This window comes from Taudactylus pleione, unplaced genomic scaffold, assembly GCF_031769625.1.
Source record: "Taudactylus pleione unplaced genomic scaffold, aTauple2 ptg000129l, whole genome shotgun sequence".
Lineage (NCBI taxonomy): Eukaryota > Metazoa > Chordata > Amphibia > Anura > Myobatrachidae > Taudactylus > Taudactylus pleione.
The window spans coordinates 11,443,489-11,464,258 of NW_028284531.1; the positions used below are offsets into that span (position 1 = coordinate 11,443,489).

General features: G+C 46.8%; 1 protein-coding gene across 1 annotated transcript in view; it reads left to right on the forward strand.

Annotated features, from left to right (window-relative positions):
- Nucleotides 1–20,770, forward strand: part of ADAMTSL3 (ADAMTS like 3) — a 536,839-nt gene that overhangs the window by 411,574 nt on the left and 104,495 nt on the right. Inside the window, exons 10-15 of the mRNA XM_088472851.1 lie at nucleotides 68–179; nucleotides 1,410–1,548; nucleotides 9,913–9,963; nucleotides 11,864–12,068; nucleotides 14,580–14,727; nucleotides 14,840–14,924. Of these exons, the coding sequence (XP_088328977.1) occupies nucleotides 68–179; nucleotides 1,410–1,548; nucleotides 9,913–9,963; nucleotides 11,864–12,068; nucleotides 14,580–14,727; nucleotides 14,840–14,924 (740 nt within the window). The remainder of the gene's footprint in view (nucleotides 1–67; nucleotides 180–1,409; nucleotides 1,549–9,912; nucleotides 9,964–11,863; nucleotides 12,069–14,579; nucleotides 14,728–14,839; nucleotides 14,925–20,770) is intronic.

Genomic DNA, 20,770 nt, shown 5'->3' on the forward strand with positions numbered 1-20,770 from the left:
GCATCGCTGATATATTATCATGTCAAAATAATTGGACATTAATACTTTGTCACAAAACTCTCTCCAGACCAAGTACGTTTCTCCTAAAGATAGTGTGGTGCAGTTTTTTTTCTACCAACCCATTAGTCACCAGTGGAGACAGACAGACTTCTTTCCATGCACTGTCACCTGTGGAGGAGGTGAGTAATTCAGGAACTTTTCATTTCATTTGCCGCTCAGATATGCAATATTTTAACAAAATAACTGTTTCCCATATACATTCAAATCCCTCCCAAAAGTTTTAAAATCGTGGAAACTTATTATGATCCAAGAATGGTGTGAAAAATAATTGAATTTAGTCGGCATAGAACAATTCCTTTAACATCACAACCTTTACATTGCACTATTCGGGGAGGGGGAGTCACGAGGTAAATTCATGAAGAATAATTCATGAATAGAGATGGTGTTGTAACTCCTATTGACGTCAATAGGATTTACAGAGCAGATTTAGTGGAAAGCACAGAAGCTGTTTGTAGTAATTAGATGATGTGTTTTAGACATGACAGAGCACCAGCCAATATTGATGTTAGCCAGTAAAGCCTGCGCTTCTTATGGACATTTCTCAGAATTTCTCTTAGAAGAAACAATAGTTACCTGATTCAGAGGTGGACGCTAATGCATTACTGCCACAGCCGCTACTGCGATTTTATGCTAATGCCACAGACTATGGGCTGTCTACTGAGATACCCGCCATTTATGGCTGTAATCCGCTGCAGTGCGCAAATAGTCACACAGTCCATCGGACATCTATTGTTGCTCAGAATGTCCAACTGTATCTGGCCGCCAATGCCAATGGAACTGCAAACATAGTCCCTGACACTGACATGCCCAATGATGAAAGCCACCCACTGTTACTGCCCAGGAACACTTCTTGGAATGGCATGGATCTCCATGCAATTCTGCCACGCGCCTGCAAAAAGAGGGTGTGGCTTCGTGGCCCGAAAACCTGTTTAAGTACCTCCAGGGATCCCGGAGATGCGGACTGCCCCCAGGGTCCAGTCTTTGTGCAGTGCTGGCTCCCTCACTGTGTCAGGGAACGAGTGCTGCATGTAATGTTACAGTGCAGCACCCGGCTCCTGTCACTGAGGAGGAGTCTGCACTTTGGAGTCACCCCTCGGTGGGTGACACCCGGGTGCAGCCGGCACCCCCCTTGTGACGCCAAAGTTATATAAGAAGCAGACGGATGATTTAAGTTGATTTTTGGTGTAAGATCAAAATATGCAATCTGCTTATGTGGTAATTTAAAAGTCATTATTATATCTCAATGTAATGGTTTGAATCATAAGATAGTTATTGTAAGACGAGCACAGAGTGTCACAGTTACTTACAGTATCTTGTAGTCATTCTCTCCCTCTGTGCTTCTGTTACAGGATATCAGCTAAATTCTGCTGAATGTGTTGATATGCGACTTAATCGAACTGTCCCGGATCACTATTGTCATTATTATCCAGAAAACAAGAAGCCTAAGCCCAAGCTGAAGGAATGCAGTATGGATCCCTGCCCATCTAGGTTTGAACATAAACCTATAGATTTACATTGATATCGACAGTGTGCAGGCTACTGTGATGTTGGAGATTTAATATATACAGTCTAGGGATGCAGGTTGTCATTCTAGACATCTCACTAGAGTCCCAGAACACAGAGAGGAAGTTGTCCCTGACAGAAGAACAGGCAAGGAAACACTCCAGATTGTTTCCAGTTCTTGCTCTATTTCCTTGATTCCATGCTAAACACACCTTTGCCTACTTATGACACGTATGAGGTTAACCTAAGTAAATGCAAAGCATAAATACATCTTACAACATAAAATTTCTGAAGCAATACACCTCCTGTCTGGAGATCATTGTCTTCTTGGAAACACGCATGGCTGCTTAGTTAAACCAAATTATAATCCCATTCATTAAAATGTTAGCTGAATTATGCTGCTTTATTTGGGTAATCAGATGTCCAGACTGACTGCTGTTTCCTCTCAAGGAAGAGAACATTAAATCCTGTGTCAATGCCGCTCTAACAGCAGCACTAAATCCAAGCCCCATCAATCTTCTGCTCCCTGGTTTAGGAGTTTGATGTCGGTGTCAGTTCCTCCACCCATCTTGTGACTTTCCTGAATCCATGATTTCCTGTCGGTTCACAGAAGGAAGTGTGTATCAGAGGGGACAGGGAGAGGCAGAGAAAACATTACAAGTAACAGTAGATGAAGTAAAGGGATGAGGAAAATGTATTTTGTTTATATTTTCAAGGCTTCAAGTTATATTTGGAGCTTCCACATAAATTATTCCTTACATTAGTGTTCATTCCAACTTAGAGCCTCTTCATCAACTACAAAGTACAGGAAGAGAATGGTAATATGGATTTGTATTTGTAAAAGAGCTCTTCATACATAACACCTAAAAATTGACCTTTACAATATTTTGTGCTCTAAGACTATGGGGGTATATTCGACCAGAAAAGAGAAAACAGCTCAGTATGCTCTCTATAAAGAATAAAATTACAACAAGTAATTAGGGGCGTATTTACTAAGAATCACTTGTACACAGCAGTATTTAACATACTGTATTGCATCTCACCACACTGTAGCGATACAGTAAGAACTACCCTGTGAGGTAGTCTACATTGTATTTAATGTGGGCCCCACAGGAAGCATATGTTGGTTTGTGAGGAATGATTACATGTTCAGTCACATTCAGTGGTGGGCTCAGGTGCAAAAATATACTTTGGGCCCCTTTCTTTGTCTCAGCAAGAGTCAGGGGCGTAACTAGAACTTTTTGGGCCCCATAGCAACATTTTTAAGGCCCCCCCTAACTTAGGTCTTACACAATAACCACAGTAGTTCCCCTAAAACATTAAATGCCCACTGTAATGGTGCCCCTTATGCAATGCCCACTGTAATGGTGCCCCTTACGCAGTGCCCCCAGTAGTGAGCCCCCTGTAGTTGCCCCCAGTAATGAGCCCCCTGTAATGCCCCCAGTAGTGAGCCCCTTGTAATTGCCCCCTGTAATGCCCCCAATAGTGAGCCCCTTGTAGCTGCCCCCAGTAGTGACCTCCTGTAGCTGCCCCCAGTAGTGACCTCCTGTAGCTGCCCCCAGTAGTGACCCCCTGTAGCTGCCCCCAGTAGTGACCCCCTGTAGCTGCCCCCAGTAGTGAGACCCCAGTAACTGCCCCAGTAGTGAGCCCCCTGTAGTGACCCCAGTAATGAGCCCCCAGTAGTGACCCCCTGTAGCTTCCCCCAGTAGTGAGCCCCCAGTAGTGAGCCCCTGTAGCTGCCCCCAGTAGTGAGCCCCCAGTAGCGACCCCCTGTAGCTGCCCCCAGTAGTGAGACCCCAGTAGCTGCCCCAGTAGTGAGCCCCCTGTAGTGAAGCCCTGTAGCTTCCCCCAATAGTGAGCCCCCTGTAATGCCCCCAGTAGCTGCCCCCTGTAGTGAGCCCTCTGTAATGCCCCCAGTAGTGAGATCCCAGGAACTTCCCCCCACGCGCGCGGGCGCGTGCGCACACACAAAACAAACAAAAAAAAACTTACCTTATCCCCGCTCCTGTGAAGCCGCCGACCGCCCCGTCGCCCGCTCCTCGGCACTATGAGAGTGACGTCATGACGTCACTCCCATAGTGCACTGCGGGACCCGGAAGACGGAGCTCATTCCTTAGCTCCGTCCCCGGCGTCCGCTCCTCGGCACTATGGGAGTGACGTCATGAAGTCACTCCCATAGTGCATTGCGGGACCCGGAAGACGGAGTGAGCTCCGTCCTCCGGCTGCCGCCGGGGGTTTGAGTAGGAGTCGGGCGTCCGCTGGTAACACAATCTCAGCGGGCGCCCGGCATATGGAAAGTGCAGGGGGTGCGATCGCCGGGCCGGCGGGCCCCTTAAGCCGCCGGGCCCCATAGCAACCGCACCCCCTGCACCCTCCATAGTTACGCCACTGGCAAGAGTTCATATCATGCCGGTAGTGCACCACGTTACTCGAAAGAGAGTTGCAAGGCAGTGGGTGACGGGGGGAGGCAGAGGGGGTATGCAACCAGGAAGCCGGCTGACATTATACCGATAGCCGGCTTCCCGACTGTCATATCCCGGCGAGGGTGAAATGACCGGTGTCTAGATGTAGACGCCGGTCATTTTACCAACGCCGGGAGACTGGCACACGGTATCCCGATCGAAGTGATGCCGGGCGCCGCTGTGGCCAGCCCCGGGAGGGGAGGGTTAGGTTTAGGGCTCCCGGGGGGTTCTTAGTGTTAGGCACCCCCCCGGGAGGTTAGGGTTAGGCTAGGGGGAGGGAGGGTTAGGGTTAGGCACCTCCACGGGGGACTTAGGTTTAGGCGGCGGGGAAGGGGGGGTAGGTTTAGACACTTAGAGGGGGGATTTGGGTTAGGCACTGGGGGAAGGTTAGGGTTAGGCATCCCTAAGGAGGGTTAGGGGGGGTTAGGTTAGTTCATACTTACCTGGGGACGATCTATATTTTCAGCCGTGTCGGCCTGCCGCTGTCGGGATTTCGTATGTATTCCCGCAGAGGATGATGGGGGGAGGTAGAGGATGACAAGGGGAGGCACTGGGTGACGGGGGGAGGCAGTGGGTGATGAGGGGAGGCAGAGGGTGACAGGAGGAGACCAAGGGTGATGGGGGAGGTAGAGGGTGACGGGAGAGGCAGAGTTTGATGGGGAGAGGAAAATGGTTATGGGAGGAGGAAGAATGTGATGCGGGAGGCAGAGGGTTACAGGGGCTGCAGAGGGCGGAGGGGGAGGTGACAGATGAATGCAGTGGGTGATGGGAAAGGCAGATGGTGACCGGGTGGCAAAGCGTGACGGGAGGCAGAGGTTGACGGGGAAGGCATGAGGTGACCGGGGAGGCAGAGAGTGAAGGGTGAGGAAGAGGATGATGGGGAGGCAGAGGGTGACATGAGAAGCAGTGGGTGACAGGGGGAAACAGTGGATATAGGCAGTGGATGACAGAGGAATGCAGTGGGTAACAGAGGAATGCAGTGTGTGAGAGGAGAAGGCAGAGGGTGACGGGAAGAGGCACACAATTATACTCTTATATACACTGGTGGCTGGAAGTGCAAACAGCATGCTGCAGTAGTGCTATTCTACTTCCCACCTTGACCACACCCTTGTCTCCACCCCTGGGTCCAACGTCACAGGGTCGTATCGGTGCTTTCCCACTGGGCAGTTGAACCCTGCAGAAATGGTTGGGCGACTCTGTCAAGGGAAACCAAAGTTACTGGTCTGGATAGGATACCATCAGGCCCCATAGATCTCAGGAACCCCGCTGTAGAGCACGTGCTGCAACGCCAGTAGTTCCGCCCCTGGTCACACTGGTCTCTGTGGTCTGGGAGGAAGGTTATTATTTCTAGTTGATGAGATGGAAAACAGACACAGTTTCAATTCTTTGGGGGAGATTTATCAAAGCTTGGAGAGATAAAGTAACAACCAATCAGCTCCTAACTGTCATTTTTCAAATACATCCTGTAAAATGACAGTTAAGAGATGATTGGTTATGGGGGGCATCCACTAGACGATTTTATCCCTGTCCAACCTCTTAACGATTTTCCCTTGAAGTTTCCCTTGAAATATGATCTTCCACTCTGAACAATTTGCAAAGGATTTGCAAAAGATTTGCAAAGGATTTGCAAAGGATTTGCAAAGGATTTGCAAAGGATTTGCAAAAGATTTGCAAAAGATTTGCAAAAGATTTGCAAACGATTTGCAAACGATTTGCAAACGATTTGCAAACGATTTGCAAACGATTTGCAAAAGATCTGCAAACGATTTGCAAAAGATCTAACAATAAACTATGTTGTTTTAATCTGTAATTGAGAGCTTTCAGCTATAGTGGGCAGACAGTGGTTCATCGTTTGATCGTTCAGCATGAACGATGTGTAAACGATTTGTAAGCAATCAAGTGAAATTGACCTGCATGTTCAGTCGATGGAGGAGACGATCAAACGACCAGCGGGAGCGCGCATCGTACATCGTTAGAAACAATTACTGCACGATTTGCAAACGATGTTCAAACGATGTTTGAACGATTATCGAACGATTTTGTCATTATCGTTCAATCGTTCAACTTTATCGTCTAGTGGATACCCCCCTTTAGTACTTTATCTTCCTGGAGTCTTCTGATGGACTCTTTCAGCCTCTCATGGACTTTTTAACATGCTGCCAGGATTGCTTCCAATAGGTTAAGGGAGAGTAGGGATGGAAAAAACAGCTTCCACCTCTGGGTGGCTGGGATTCTGGGGGAATGATATTTCTTTACCCAATAATTGATCCACACAATATATATCACATGGTTTGTATCAACTGAAATATTTTATTATATCAGGCTGTAATATCAATATTTTCAGAAATGTTTAGAATGTACAGTAAGCTCTTACCAGCAGGGAACGCTACTCTCTTGTGCTTCTATTTACTTTATTTTCATGTACTCCTTCCTCCCCACTAGGGCACCTAACACTTGGTTGCTAATGTAGCAATGTATATAATCCATGTCCTTGTCCTGCACTGTATTGTACTGTAAGTCACTGGTCACTTATTTGTGTATGTACTTTGTAAGGCGTTGCGGAACACTTGTGGTGCCATATAAGTAAATGATAATAATATCAATAATGTCCATACATCCTTTTAGAAAGCATGCTTTATTGTAATTATAAAGTATTTTCCTTTATTGCATCTGAACTGCCCACCCCCACAGTCTGAGACTGAGACAGCAATAGTGATAATAGTATTGTAGCGCTCCTTCATAAATAGGCTGTAGCTGGGTGTCTTCTTTTCTCCCTGTCATAAATAGAGCCCTTAATCTCATGTATCAAACTCCTATTTCTATATATTGTAAACTTGTGTTCTCTTACCACTTTGTGTAGCACAGAGGTTATCAAACCTCGCAATTACAGTTCGCGTTTTAAGAATATCCATGCTTGAGCACAGATGACTTAATTAGTACTTCAGTCAATTTGATTTAAACATCTGGATTTGAGCATGGATATCCTTAAAACCTGGACTGTAATGGCAGATTTTGAGAACCTCTGGTCTAGCAGTTAATAACCAGCCTTGTTTTATTACTGTTTGTGTTCCCATTTTTAAAGAGCTGCAGTATATAATGGTGATATACTGTATAAATAACTGTTAACACTGTATATCTCACACACTAAGGGTCTGTTCATTATGCTATCGGGGTTTGAAAGGACCACGATAATAAACATACTAACTCGACGTGAGTGCCTGTACAATTCATCATTGCTCCGGTGCGGAGACAGCTGATCTGAAAATCAGCTGTCTCCCCAAAGCGCTTCATTGCTCCTTTCGAGCAGTGACACTAATGCGCATGCGTGACCTACAGGTCATGCATGCACAGAATAGCCCCGTCGTCCGGCGGAAGGAGACAGACGGGCGTAGGGATCCATAGGGATGGAGCAGATTGCGGGAGCAAACGCCAACTGAGGATGGCGATTGCTCCCGCAGTCAAGCTCCGAAAATATTGTATTTACGGAGCTTGATGAATTCTGTCCCCATACTAGTGTGTGGGGACAGCGGGCCAATCCGGGAGAGAAAGGTAAGCAGCAGATTTCTGTGATATCTCCTGCTTTACATTCTTGATGAATCGCCCGAAAATTTAATTTTACAATTGCAGGTGAAAATGTTCATTTTCACCTACTTTTGTAGAAATTAAGTGATGATGAAAAGACCCCAAAAAGTGAAGGCAAAAGTTCAATAAAGGATACAAATTATTAGTAATGAGTAATTACATATGTATTATAGGGGTATCCCTGTATTATATGTATTATAGGGGTCTATGTACTAAGCAGTGATAAGAGACAGAGTGAAAAGTGATAAGGTGCCAGCCAATCAGCTCCCAACTGTCATTTTTCAAACACAGCCTGTGAGATGGCAGTTTGGAGCTGATTGGCTGGCACCCTATCACTTACTTATCACTTTTCACTCTGGGCCTGATTCAGAGCCGCTCGTAAGCGGCTGCTCGTTCGCTCCGAGCGATATTCGCACATCTGCGCATGCGTATCGGTCGTCATGCGCCAACCAGTCAGTGCGGTCGGAAATCGAGCGCTCGCAAGATAGCGAGTGCCTGCTAATTTGAGTGACAGGATGAGGCGTTTGTGGGTGGTAACAGGGGAAGGTGCTTGAAAACGGGGAGTGGAGATCCGAACGCAGGCGTGCCAAAAGGTCAAAACGGGCGTTTTAAGGGTGTGCATAATTAACAATTTACATTTTGTGCGCACCTATGCAAGAACAGAACTAAAGGAGCAGGAAGCCAATCAGAAGGCTCATAAGCTAATCAGAAGGTCCATACAGAGCAGTGCACCCTCTCAATGAGTAGCTGCAGTACAGTCAGATGATTGCACTGCACTGGTTGGCCAGCAGTTTGTGGGTTGCCTAAAACCTGAATAGGGGATCATGACGGTGCCTATTCTGACACTACAGTATGTCCCTGTTTTATGATTCTCCTCTGAACTGCAGAGCTCTGTGGTTACTTACAAATCTAGGATAACAATTATAATAAAGTGCTTGCTATTGCTAGTGAGCTGCACAATTATTTTAATTCTTGTACTTCCTATCATTGACCCCTTACCCGATCACCACTGCAAAAACAGCAATGGGAATATACTCATGTATTAGAAGATTATCCTTAGCATCCTTTGGTTGTTAAACATCATTTTCCTGTGACCACAGCATATTTTAAATGTACGTTCACTCTTTCATTTCCAAAATGTTTCCTAAAACACCAATTTGCAGTGGAACTGCGAAAACTGGAATTGCATTTACTGACACATTAGCTCAGCATTAAAAATGATCCGAGTTCAACTTTCAATTTATTAATCTATCATTCACAAATACTTTATCACTTTATCGTACTTGCTATCCTGTTTTTGAAGCCTTGAGAATGATAGCAGTAGGTGGCTGGGAAGAGCTGAACACAAACACAGCCTCTTAAGTGTACAAACCTGTGATAAATGTGATGTTTTTACTCTCCATAAAATTGGATACCTCTGCCAACAGCAAGCCAGAGAAGTCAGGGATCATATTGGCTGCAATTTGTTTCTGTGGCGCCAGTTCTGACTGCAGGGAAGGCTCTGAAAAATGCTGACAGCTCCAAATGCTTCACTCTGCTTTATAATGTAGGCAAAGATCTTGCTCGTACAACCCCCAAAAACATGATATCACTCTGTAGACAACAGAAGCAACAATGTATCCCTCACAAAACTTATATGAATATACACTAGGGGGTATATTTACTAAAGTGAGAGTTGTTGACCATAGCAACCAGATTCTAGTTAACATTCAATAAGCACCTTCTAGAAGATAATGGCTAGAATCTGATTGGTTGCTATGGGCAACATCTACACTTTTAAAAACTCTCACTTCAGTAAATTTACTCCTTGGGGTTAAATTATGATGATTATTATTATTATTTTGGTAATATTTGTAGATTTCATATATCTGCTGCACAGCATTAAAGTATGTTTTGTTTGCAAATGTGGTTTATTTGTATGTTGTAATGTTATGTAGAGATGATTTCCTTCCTAAATACCATGTCACCCTGTTTTATTTTCTAACTTATGAAGTGCGGTCTCACTCAGCTGACGTAGAATATAATATATTCATTGATTTTTCATATTACCCTGAAAAAAAATGCAGAATGCATATGTGGACATACAGCACAGTATATTTCATGTTAAAAAGGAACTTTTTTGAAATTTAAATAAATGTTGCAAAATATAAGTTTTGTGTGAATTCAACATATATATTCTCCTAATACAGTCATGACTGAAGTGATGGTCTGCACTGCATATGGTATTGCTTAGCATGCAGAATTTTAGTAATGATTTGTTTAATGTAGGAAGAATGACTTACAGTATTTCTGTATGTGATTACAGTGATGGGTTTAAGGAGATAATGCCCTACGACCATTTCCAGCCTCTCCCACGGTATGTAGCAATAAAAATAAAAAATAATGGTTCTTCTTGGCATAAATGATATCTTGATACACATAATTGGCTGAGTTTGGTTTATCCAGCAGTGACTTCTGAAGGACCCCAAGTCAGTGACGTGCGGTGAGGTCAATGGCTGGGGAGATACACACAGACATGGGTCTGAGTGCTGGGAACAAGTCTCCCGCCCTACTCACTGTAACTCTCCCCTCACTACACTAAGCTTCAGTGTCCATTGATTCTCCAATCTACATCACTGTGTCTTCTCGTGGTGCTGAGCTCCAATCTCTAAACACTGCAGTGCACTTCCTGGTCACATGGCACATCCATGGTGTCCATCAGTGCTAAAGGCACACCCCCCCCATACTCAGAGGCATGCCTCTATTAGCTCTCTTTCTGAGCAGCTTACTGCCCGTGGTGTGGCCCCGCCCTCAGCTCTGCAGGCAGATAGAGAAATGAGGCTGAGCGGTGGCTGCCTCATCTATTGTCTCCCTGCAGTCCCAGGGAGCTCCACAAAGCTGGTGAGCGTAAACTACTGTATAAAAGTGATTACAATAAACATAGAAGATGTTTATAAGTTATAAATATCTTCTTTTTATTATTCTGATAATTTTTATATCATATCTCAGGCGTATTACAGGGGAGGCCCCTGCCTGCACTTGATTATGTAACCTGCATACAGTGTCGCAGGGCGGGTTTGGAAAAGCACAATGCCGATGCAACTCTCCTGTACACAGGTAACTATAGGATGTAGTTATGAGACCGACATCCGAATCCTGACAAGGGATTTAAAATAGGCGTTGAAATACCAACGCCTATCTTAATCCCAACACCGGAACACCGAAGGACACCTGACCGAACAAGATAAGTCCGGGCGCCCTTAGGGGGGTGGGTTAGTTTTAGGGAGCATAGCGGGGTTAGGTTTTGGGGGGGAGGTTAGTGTTAGGCACCCCTAGGGGGGAGGGTTATGGTTTGGCACCCCCGGGGGAGGTTAGTGTTGGGCACCCCCTCGGGAGGGTTAGATTTAGGGTGTGGTAAGGGGGGGGCACCCTCGGGGCGAGGTTATGGTTTGGCACCACTAAGGGAGGGTTAGGGGGGGGAGAGGGGTAGGGATAGAGTACTTTCCTGCCCTGTCGGGATCTTCTCCCTTCGGGCTGCCGGCATCGGGATATGGACTTCATACCCATACCATAACTATAGCTATAGTGATCCATGCAACTGCACTGGGAATTGTCAGGTCAGGGGCCCAATACTAGAGTAACAATGATGCCTAAAATACAAATGTTATGGCTTTGTGATGAATATATCCATGCAGTAATACAATTTGACTATATTTAAATCAGACTAATGTGAGATTACTGCCAATGCAGTGATTGCTCTGCTCTTTTAGATACTGACTAGGGATGGAGCAGACATTGTGGTGGGTAAGGGTTTATGATACACAGATGTCTCCATCACAATTGTGCCTCTAGGTATGGGATCATAGGGACCAAAGGGCTCCATTTTCAGACCCATCTTCGTGCCTTTTACACAGTAAATAGGTTAGTACACATTTAGTAGCAGTGGCATTGAGGCCTTAAAGTGACCTGATAAGAATATTTTGGTGTGTAGCCTTATAATGAGATATTCTGTGAAGACTCCGTAAGATAACATGTGCTCTCTACTCATTTCTGTCTCCACTTTCTGCCCAGCTATGTCATTTGTATTAGAGTGGTCATCCTGACTCATCCACATTTCTCTGATCATCTTCATGTCACTATCAAATACTTTTCTCAGTGATATGTACACTTAGGCAAATGCTGGTATCCATTGTCAATAATAAATCAGTTAACATGAATGTATCTATCTGTATCCCTGAGTAGTTATACATGTGTTTCTCTTGACCTCCGTGTTCTAGGTGGGAACATAATCCATGGACGGCATGCTCTGTTTCCTGCGGCGGGGGCATTCAGAGACGTAGCATTGTGTGTGTAGAGGAAACGATGCATGGGGAGATATTGCAGGTGGATGAATGGAAATGCATGTATGCTCCCAAACCTGCCGTCATGCAGACATGTAACCTCTTTGACTGCCCCAAGTGGATGGCTATGGAATGGTCACAGGTAACATGTAAACATCATATCCGAGTGGATATTTGAAAATTACAATATTAATAATGCTTGAAAAAAAATGTTGGACATCGGAACTTCTTTACCTATAGAGCGAGATCTTTCTGTACCAGTATGATAGGACTACTCTGTACTAATAGGGAACACTGCTCCTCAGTGGCGTAACTAGGGTCTTTTGCGCCCAGGGCAAGCAGAAAAATGATGCCCCTCCCAACTGTGTGCACACACCAAAAAATGGTTGTGGCCACATGCCATAAAGGGCTTGCTTGGCCACTGAAAAATGGGGGCATGTCAACATGACACGCCACTGCTTCTCGTCAGTCTGGGAACATTCCTTTCCATTCCATATGTAACTTAATGTCCCCAGTAGTAGTGCTCCTTATGCAGTGACCCCAGTAGTAGTGCTCATTATACAATACCCCAGTAGTAGTGCCCCTTATACAGTGCCCTTAGTAGTAGTGTCCCTTATACAGTGCCCCCAGTAGTAGTGCCACTTATACAGTGGCCCCAGTAGTAGTGCCCCTTATACAGTGCCCCAATAGTAGTGCCCCTTATACAGTGCCCACAGTAATAGTGCCCCTTATACAGTGCCCCTAGTCAGGGCCGTAGCTAGGGTACTGCGGCCAGTGCCATGGCACAGGGCACCGCAAGGCACGGGGTGCTGTATGGGCCTGTCAATTTTCCTGTTTATTATCATTCTCACTTGTAGCTTCCTCTTCTTTTATCCCCAGCATCTCCTGGCTGCCTCTATCTCTTCCCTGGCCCTTCCCCGTGAGGCCATGCACCTTTTTCAGGTGCACGATCTTATGTCCCTATTTAAAAATTGGGGAGGGGGGTGCCAATGCTCTGGCACAGGGCACCAAAAAGTCCAGTTACGGCTCTGCCCCTGGCATGCAATCGGGAAGCCAACTGCCTAAATACCGGCAGCCGGCTTCCCGACTGTCATATCCCGGCAAGGGTGAAATGCCGGGCGTCTAGATGTAGATGCCCGCATTTCCCCGACGCCGGGAGACCGGCGTCCGACATCCCGATTGTAGTGATGCCGGGCGCCGCAAGCGGACAACCGCGGGGGGGGGAGGGTTAGGTTTAGGGCTCCCGGGGGGGACTTAGGGTTTGGCACCCCCCCCCCCGGGAGGGTTAGGCTAGGGGGAGGGAGGGTTAGGCACCCCCGGGGGGGACTTAGGGTTAGGCACCCCCCGGGGGACTTAGGTTTAGGCAGCGGGAAAAGGGGTGGTTAGGGTTAGGCACTTGGGGGGGGGGAGTTAGGGTTAGACACCCCTAAGGAGGGTTAGGGTTATAGGGTTAGGGGGGTTAGGTTAGTAGATGCTCACCTATCCACGATCAGGATTTCCAGCGCTGTCGGCCTTCCGCTGCTTCGAACTCTGCTCATGTCGGGCTGCCGCTGACGGGAATTTCATACCCATTCCCTGCCCCTAGTAGTAGTTTCCCTTATACAGTGCCCCCAGTAGTAGTTTCCCTTATACAGTGCCCCCATAGTAGTACCTTTTATACAGTGCCACAGTAGTATTGTCCCTTATACAGTGCCCCCAGTAGTAGTGCCCCTTATACAGTGCCCCCAGTAATAGTGCCCCTTATACAGTGCCCCCAGTAGTAGCGCCCCTTATACAGGGCCCCTTATGCAGTGTCCCTTATACAGTTCCCCAGTAGTAGTGTTCCTTATACAGTACCCCCAGTAGTACACATAAAGACACAGACACACAACACAATACTATAGTAACCTGAAGCCCTGCTCCTACGCCCGCTGCCGTCCGACTGCTCCATTCTCACACTGAGCAATATGGCGCCTCTCCCTTCACCCACTGCGGGAGCCGGAAGGCAGAGCTCATGAGAGAGCTCCAGCCTCCGGCTGCCACTGCAGGGAAGGAGCTGCCGGGCACCCGCTGGTAACAAAATCTCAGTGGGCTCCTGGCAGATGGAGTAGGCAACGGCGGCGCTTCTCCAGCCTGGTGCCGGCTCTGGGTGCAGCAGCCAATATGAATCTGCCTGACTCTTATTGGCTGCTGCTGGCTTCTCCTGGCCAGTGGCACTCCCCCCCTTCCCTACCGATGTGTCCGACACAGCGCCCAGGACACGTGCGCCACTCGACTCTTCCTGCCTTCATTCCCCTCCTCTCATCATAACAATAGCCAAGCAGGAGGTGGAGAATAAATGCAAGAAATGTTTTGAGTTGACCCTAGTTGAATACACATATGACGGGGTATTAATTAGCAGGGATGTGTGGCTGCACATATCACGCTAATTATAGTTCCCCAACATCACTCCTGCGCACCTCTGTGATGTGAGAAAAAATCTGTGATGTCGGTGATCACCAGGTGCAGTAGGAACGATCGGATCACACCTTACTGTCATTGCCAGGAATTGAATATCTCCCTATAAAATATAAATAGGACATTGCATTTCTAAAGAAAAAGTAAAGTTTCACTTTGCACCTGATTGGCTTCAGCTTTCTCTAACATGCCATGCTATCATTCTGTATTTATTCAGTGTACAGTGACATGTGGACGAGGCTTACGCTATAGAGTAGTATTATGCAATGACCATCGTGGACAACACACTGGAGGCTGCAATCCACAGCTAAAGCCACATATAAAGGAGGAATGCATTGTAACTGTGCCATGTTATAAACCCAGAGGTAATATATTCTACTTCCGCTGATAATAAACCAATTTGGCAGTTTTATTTGAGACTTTTTATAAATGACATGTTTTGTCGAGCAATGAGAGTTGTATTTATTTGTCTGCTAGAAAAGTTCCCTGTGGAAGCAAAACATCCGTGGCTGAAACAAGCCCAGGAACTAGAGGAGACTAGAACAGCATCAGATCAGCCAACGTAAGTAGAAATTCTTCTTATCGCCGTAATCTCAGCGGGATTAGAACATTCTGTAGATAATTTGCTGCTTCATACAATGACAATATACAGTGTGTTAACTCTAATGTAGAAATGTTTTAATACTTCTACACGTGCCTCACTGAAATGCAGACTGCATCCTGCGTCATTTATTTCATGCATTTTATTGGAAAATTCTGTGGAGCTGAAAAGGTAATATAAATATCTAAGTGTTTGATATTCATGTATATTGCTTCTTTTAGTCTCATGTCCATGATTTAACAACCCTAATTTGGTTATACCCCCTTCACATCGCATTTGGCGGGTTGCACCCGGGATTTGTGCACGCGGCTATCCCGGATGCGGCCTACCTGAGACCCCTTTTAGACTGGTGGCCCAACCCTGCAATAATACCAGGTTGATGACGTCACTGCCATCGCTGCTGAGCCGGTGCTTGGAGATTATCTAATCTCCAAGTGCCGGCTCTCCCTATGCAGTGAACGGGACCCGGGTCGCCTTGACCCGGGTTACCCGTTCACACCGCACACACTAAAATCAGAATTGAACATTAGTAAATATACCTCCTAGAGTCTATACTCCTGGGACGGAACTAGCGGCGGTGCAGCTGTGGTGTAGGGGCCCAAAGCCGCTGCTGCACCCGCAGCTAGTGTCCCCGCTGCTAGTGTAGGACAGACCGCAGTGAGAGCAGTCTGCACTACATAGTAGCAAACATACTCGTGTTCAACCCTGCTCGCTACCCGAGTTGAAATGCTAGTTCGCTCGACCCGGGTTATTTTAACTGCCCCTTTCACTTCGCAGTAACCCGGGTTATTTGATGGCAGTGTGAAAGGGGTATAACAGAAACTGAGCCAGAGCTGAATAATTCCCAATTCCTGATGAACTCACTCAGGGGGCCTATTCATGATGTTAATTATCGAAGTCCGAACAGATCCCGATAATTAACACACTGACTCGCAGCGGACGCCGGAACAATTCATCATTGCTCCAGCGCTGAGGCAGCTGATCCCAAAATCAGCTGTCCCAGCGAGCGGCTTCATTGCTCCTTTGGGAGCAGTAAATCTTTTCACTGCTCACAAGAGCAGTGCGCATGCATGCCCTACAGGTCACGCATGCGCACAAGAACCCCGATATCCGGCAGAAGGAGCCGGACAGGAGTGGAGGGATCCAAAAGTATCCCCCTTTGCGACCCGGGACTCCTTCCCATATTTCCGTTGTGCTACATCTACCACTTTTTACTTGTATAAAACAATTTCCTAGTACACTGTGAGAGGTGTTTTGCTGCGTCTGTATGCTACACCTCTTCTCTCACGCAGTATGGAGTATAGCAGAGTGGTGGGCCCTGGTGCAAAAATATGCTTTGGGCCCCCCTATGCAGTGCCCCTAGTAGTGGTCCTCCTATGCAGTGCCCACAGTAGTGCCCCATATACAGTGCCCCCAGTAGTGGTCCCCATATGCAGTGCCCCCAGTAGTGGTACCCCTATGCAGTGCCCAGAGTAGTGCCCCATATACAATGCCCCCAGTAGTGCCCCACATACAGTGCCCCCAGTAGTGGCCACCCAATTCAGTGCCCCCAGTAGTGCCCTTTAAACAGTGCCCCCAGTAGTAGTCCTCCCTATGCATTGCCCCCAGTAGTAGTCCCCCCTATGCAGTGCCCCCAGTAGTATTCCTCCCTATGCATTGCTCCCAGTAGTAGTCCCCCTTATGCATTGCCCCCAGTAGTAGTCCTCCCTATACAGTGCCCCCAGTAGTAGCCCCCCTATACATTGCCCCCAGTAGTAGTCCCCCCCCTATGCATTACCCTCAGTAGCGGCCCCCCTATACAGTGCCCCCAGTAACGGCCGCCCCATACAGTGCCCCCAGTAGCGGCCCCCTATACAGTGCCCCCTGTAGCACCCCCCAAGCAGTGCCAGTGCCCCTTACACACAAACACACACACAAAAAAAAACTTACCTGAATTCCCGCTACTGACGCGACCGCCGCTTTCCGCTCCATTTAACGGCCTGGTCTTCTCCTGCAACAAGGGTTAGACGTCATGACGTCTCTTCCATCACACGCTGTGGGGGGAGCCGGAAGGCAGAGCTCATGAGTGAGCTCCAGCCAGCTCCCTCCGTGGACATAGCAGCCGCTGGCGGCTGTGTGTTTGTTACTATGTAGTGCAGACCACTCTCACTGCGGTCTGCCCTACACTAGCAGCGGAGACACTAGCGGCGGGTGCAGCGGCAGCTTTGGGCCCCTGCACCACAGCAGGCCCCGGTGTAAGCCACCGGCTGCACCGCCGCTAATTCCGTCCCTGGAGTATACACTCTAGGAGGTATATTTACTAATGTTCAATTCTGATTTTAGTGTGATTTGTCATTCGATTTTGCATTTGTAGATTTACTAAAGGCAAAATCGAATGTCAAATCGAACATAAAACCGAATTTCACTCAAATCCCGAATTTCACTCAAATCAAAATCGAACATCGGAAAAACATTGGTACTTTCACATAGACCACATACAAATCCCACAGTTACTAAGATTTGATTTGAAAAGGAACAACAAATTAAACTTCAAATCCCCAAAATAACAGACCTGCTTCACGCTTTCGATTTTAGCATGAGCAGGTATGAAAGGCACAGATGCATGCATGCATCAGCGGGATCCATGCATGCATTTGTGTGTAAAATGCTTGTAAAGTGTTAAATTAAAAAAATGCCATGGGGTCCCCCCCTAAAAGCAGAGCCAGTCCTGGTTCTGAAAATACAGGGGACAAAAGACGTAAGGGTCCCCCTGTATTTTGCAAAACCAGCACTGGGCTCAACGATCCGGTCCTGGTTTTGGAAATACAGGGACAAATAGAGTAGGGGTCCCCCATATTTTCCATAACCACCACTGGACTCTTTCTAGTGGAGGTGTAATGCCACAGCCAGGGGAACCATTTCACTGGGTCCCCCGGCCAAAGCATTATGCTGGTCAGCCCAGGCTGGGGAACTCTGGGCAAGTGGGAACCACCCAAATAAAGGGGTCCCCCTCTCCAGGGCACCCCAGGCCTGGGATGATAGCCCGGGGCTATCACCGGCACCCCTGGGCGGTGGGTGCCGGCTTGATTATGTGGTGTAAAAATAGAAGTAATAACATTGTCTTTAACAGTAAAACTGCAGGTCCCAGCAAGCCTCCACTGCATGCTGGTACTTGGAGAACCACAAGTACCAACATGCGGGGCATTAAGGGCCCACTGGTACTTCTAGTTCATCTATTTTTGTCAGTCTAATGACCAGTGCACACTAGATGATATGTTGTCCGATCCGGCGGGATCGGACTACATGTTGGCAACATCTTCTAGTATGTACACTCAATGTACTCGGGAGCGGGCATCATCAGCGACATCGCCCATCGGACCTGCATTCAGATCCGACGGGCGAGATTGTCAGGGAGGGCCATGCTGCCGAATGCACCATGGCCCCCACTGTCACGATGTTGGTCCCATCATCAGAAAGTGTTTATGCACTTGCCGATGCCGGGACCCCCGGCTTAAGATCCAAAAATGTGTCCGTGGAAGTGCTACCTATTGCCCATTCCCAACCAATGAAAGTGCTAATTAACTGGGCACAGTTTGGAGCACTACATCTGTCAGACATTGAAGTAAATGGTCCTTATGCTGTGATTTCCAAGCACAGATTAAGGGCCCTACTCAATTAGGCTGCGAACAGCCGTTATCAGCGATACTTTATCGCCGATGACATCATTTTCGCAGGTTTGACTTATCCCCGTATTCAATTTTCCCGACTTTTCGCCGGAGCGAAAAGTCTATGCATTGGGACCAGCGAAAAAGTACCACCAATGAATAGGAGGCGAGAACAAGTGCAGAATTGGGGTTTTAGGGGTGCAGACTTCCAAAAACCACCCTGCACCCATTGGACAGGCCCCCAAAGGTATTCTGTGTCAAAAATGTTTTAAAAAGTACCACAGGACACCCCAAAAAAGGTACTTTCATTTTGGGGGCGATAAATAAAAATTGGGGTACAAACTTTTAAACTAGCAAAATAGAATCAGGGGGGCTCCCCAAGTATGCCCCAGGTGTTTTCTTGATTGCAGAATCTTGCAGCAGGTGGATTTTTCACAAATTTTACAAGTTCACTTTAGCCACTTAAAAATATGCTTGTACCCATTTCAGGTACCAAAATTTGATGGGACTACTTCTTTTCCCCCCCAAAAAGTGGTTAAATGCTATTCTTCACCACTGTCCCAAAGACGCTACATAGCACCTATTGAGACCATTCAAAGACCCCAAATACCTTTTGCAGGGCTATTTGGGGGTACCCACAGTGAACCCCGATGTCAGAGCATCTTTTTTGGGGGTGTCAGGCTTATTTCCCCAAAAATGACAGTACTTTTTGCTAATTTAGTTTTCGCCGGGTCCCGTTTTCACCGATTTGCAATTGAGTACAGGGATAAGCGGGGACGAGCGCGATAACTTATCAATGGCAAAACCTCCGATGACGGCGAAAAGTCCGGCAACTGATTTTTCGCTCCAATTTGAATATGCCCCTAAGTGTATATACCTAGAGCCGGTCTTGTTTTGTGACTATGAAAAGCAAAGGAATAAGTGCGGCTGTACTCCAAAGCATAGACCTGAGCATTGCCAAACCAGCCTCGTGCTAGATAAATACCTTGGCCTTTGCGGTCTACCACTGCTAGTGTCCTACATTTATATTACTGTACAACATTCAAAGATCTTTCAAAGATCTTTTTTCTTTTACTGGCAGAATATAATATGACTTGCTTGAAAATCAGAGCCAAGAACAATGTGAGCCTGACCTTTTTTTGTTTTTAGTTGTGGAATGTGATGACAGTTGAAACCCATCATGATTTTAAATGCTGCCCCCTGGGCCCTTTTGCCTACAGCATAGGTTTCAACAATGTTATGTATTATTCCATAATTATTTTTTATTCCTGTGCTACATGATGGAGAGATGTGTAAATGACGTTTGAGATCCCCAGGTGATCAGACTGGAACAGTGCTGATGAAAGTATTTGTGCATGGGGTCTGCTGATCTCAAATGGCATGGGGCTGAGGGCTGCAAACTTGTTTTCTATTGCATGCCTACAGCTTTGGACAATGCTTATGTCTGGGGCTTTACTAATTCAGGGATTGTTTAATGGAGTCCCAAAACCCTCACCAGGTATCTCATATAAGATGAAGCCCACATTCAGGGGTCGTAAGTTGAAGGTCCAATATTTTGTAAAAATGATGTCATCACTTTTCTGCTACAGACGTTGTGTTTCTTATGCCACTTGACAAGACCATTTCCTGGGAAAATTCTGTTGCTTGTAGGACTCAAAAAAGTAAACTCTAGGTTGCAGCAGTGGAGACTCTACACCAGGGGTGGCCAACCAGTCAGAGGCAAAGAGCCAAAAAGGCCACGCCCCATTTATGTGCGCACGCCTTTGGTATGACATTCGCAGGAGCATGACCTTGTGTCACACCCCCATTTTTAGTCACACTGGGGGCGAGCCCAGCACATTGAAAATACACAATTTACATAAAGTTCCCAATATAATTTTTTCACTTTTGAAGTGAAAGAAAAAGCCAGAGCAATATAGAAAACATTGAAATAGCCACGTTCACATAAAATACACAGAAACTAGCCAGATCCACATAAAATGCATTTAAAATACACATCCAAATAAAATACATATTGAAATCCAGAACCACATAAAATACATTGAGAAGTCAGTGCCCATTATGCTGTGCCCCCTGTAGTTGTGCCCCATATGCAGTGCCCCCTGTAGCTGTGCCCATTAAGCAATGCCCCCAGTAGTTTTCCCCTTTCTGCAATGCCCCCTG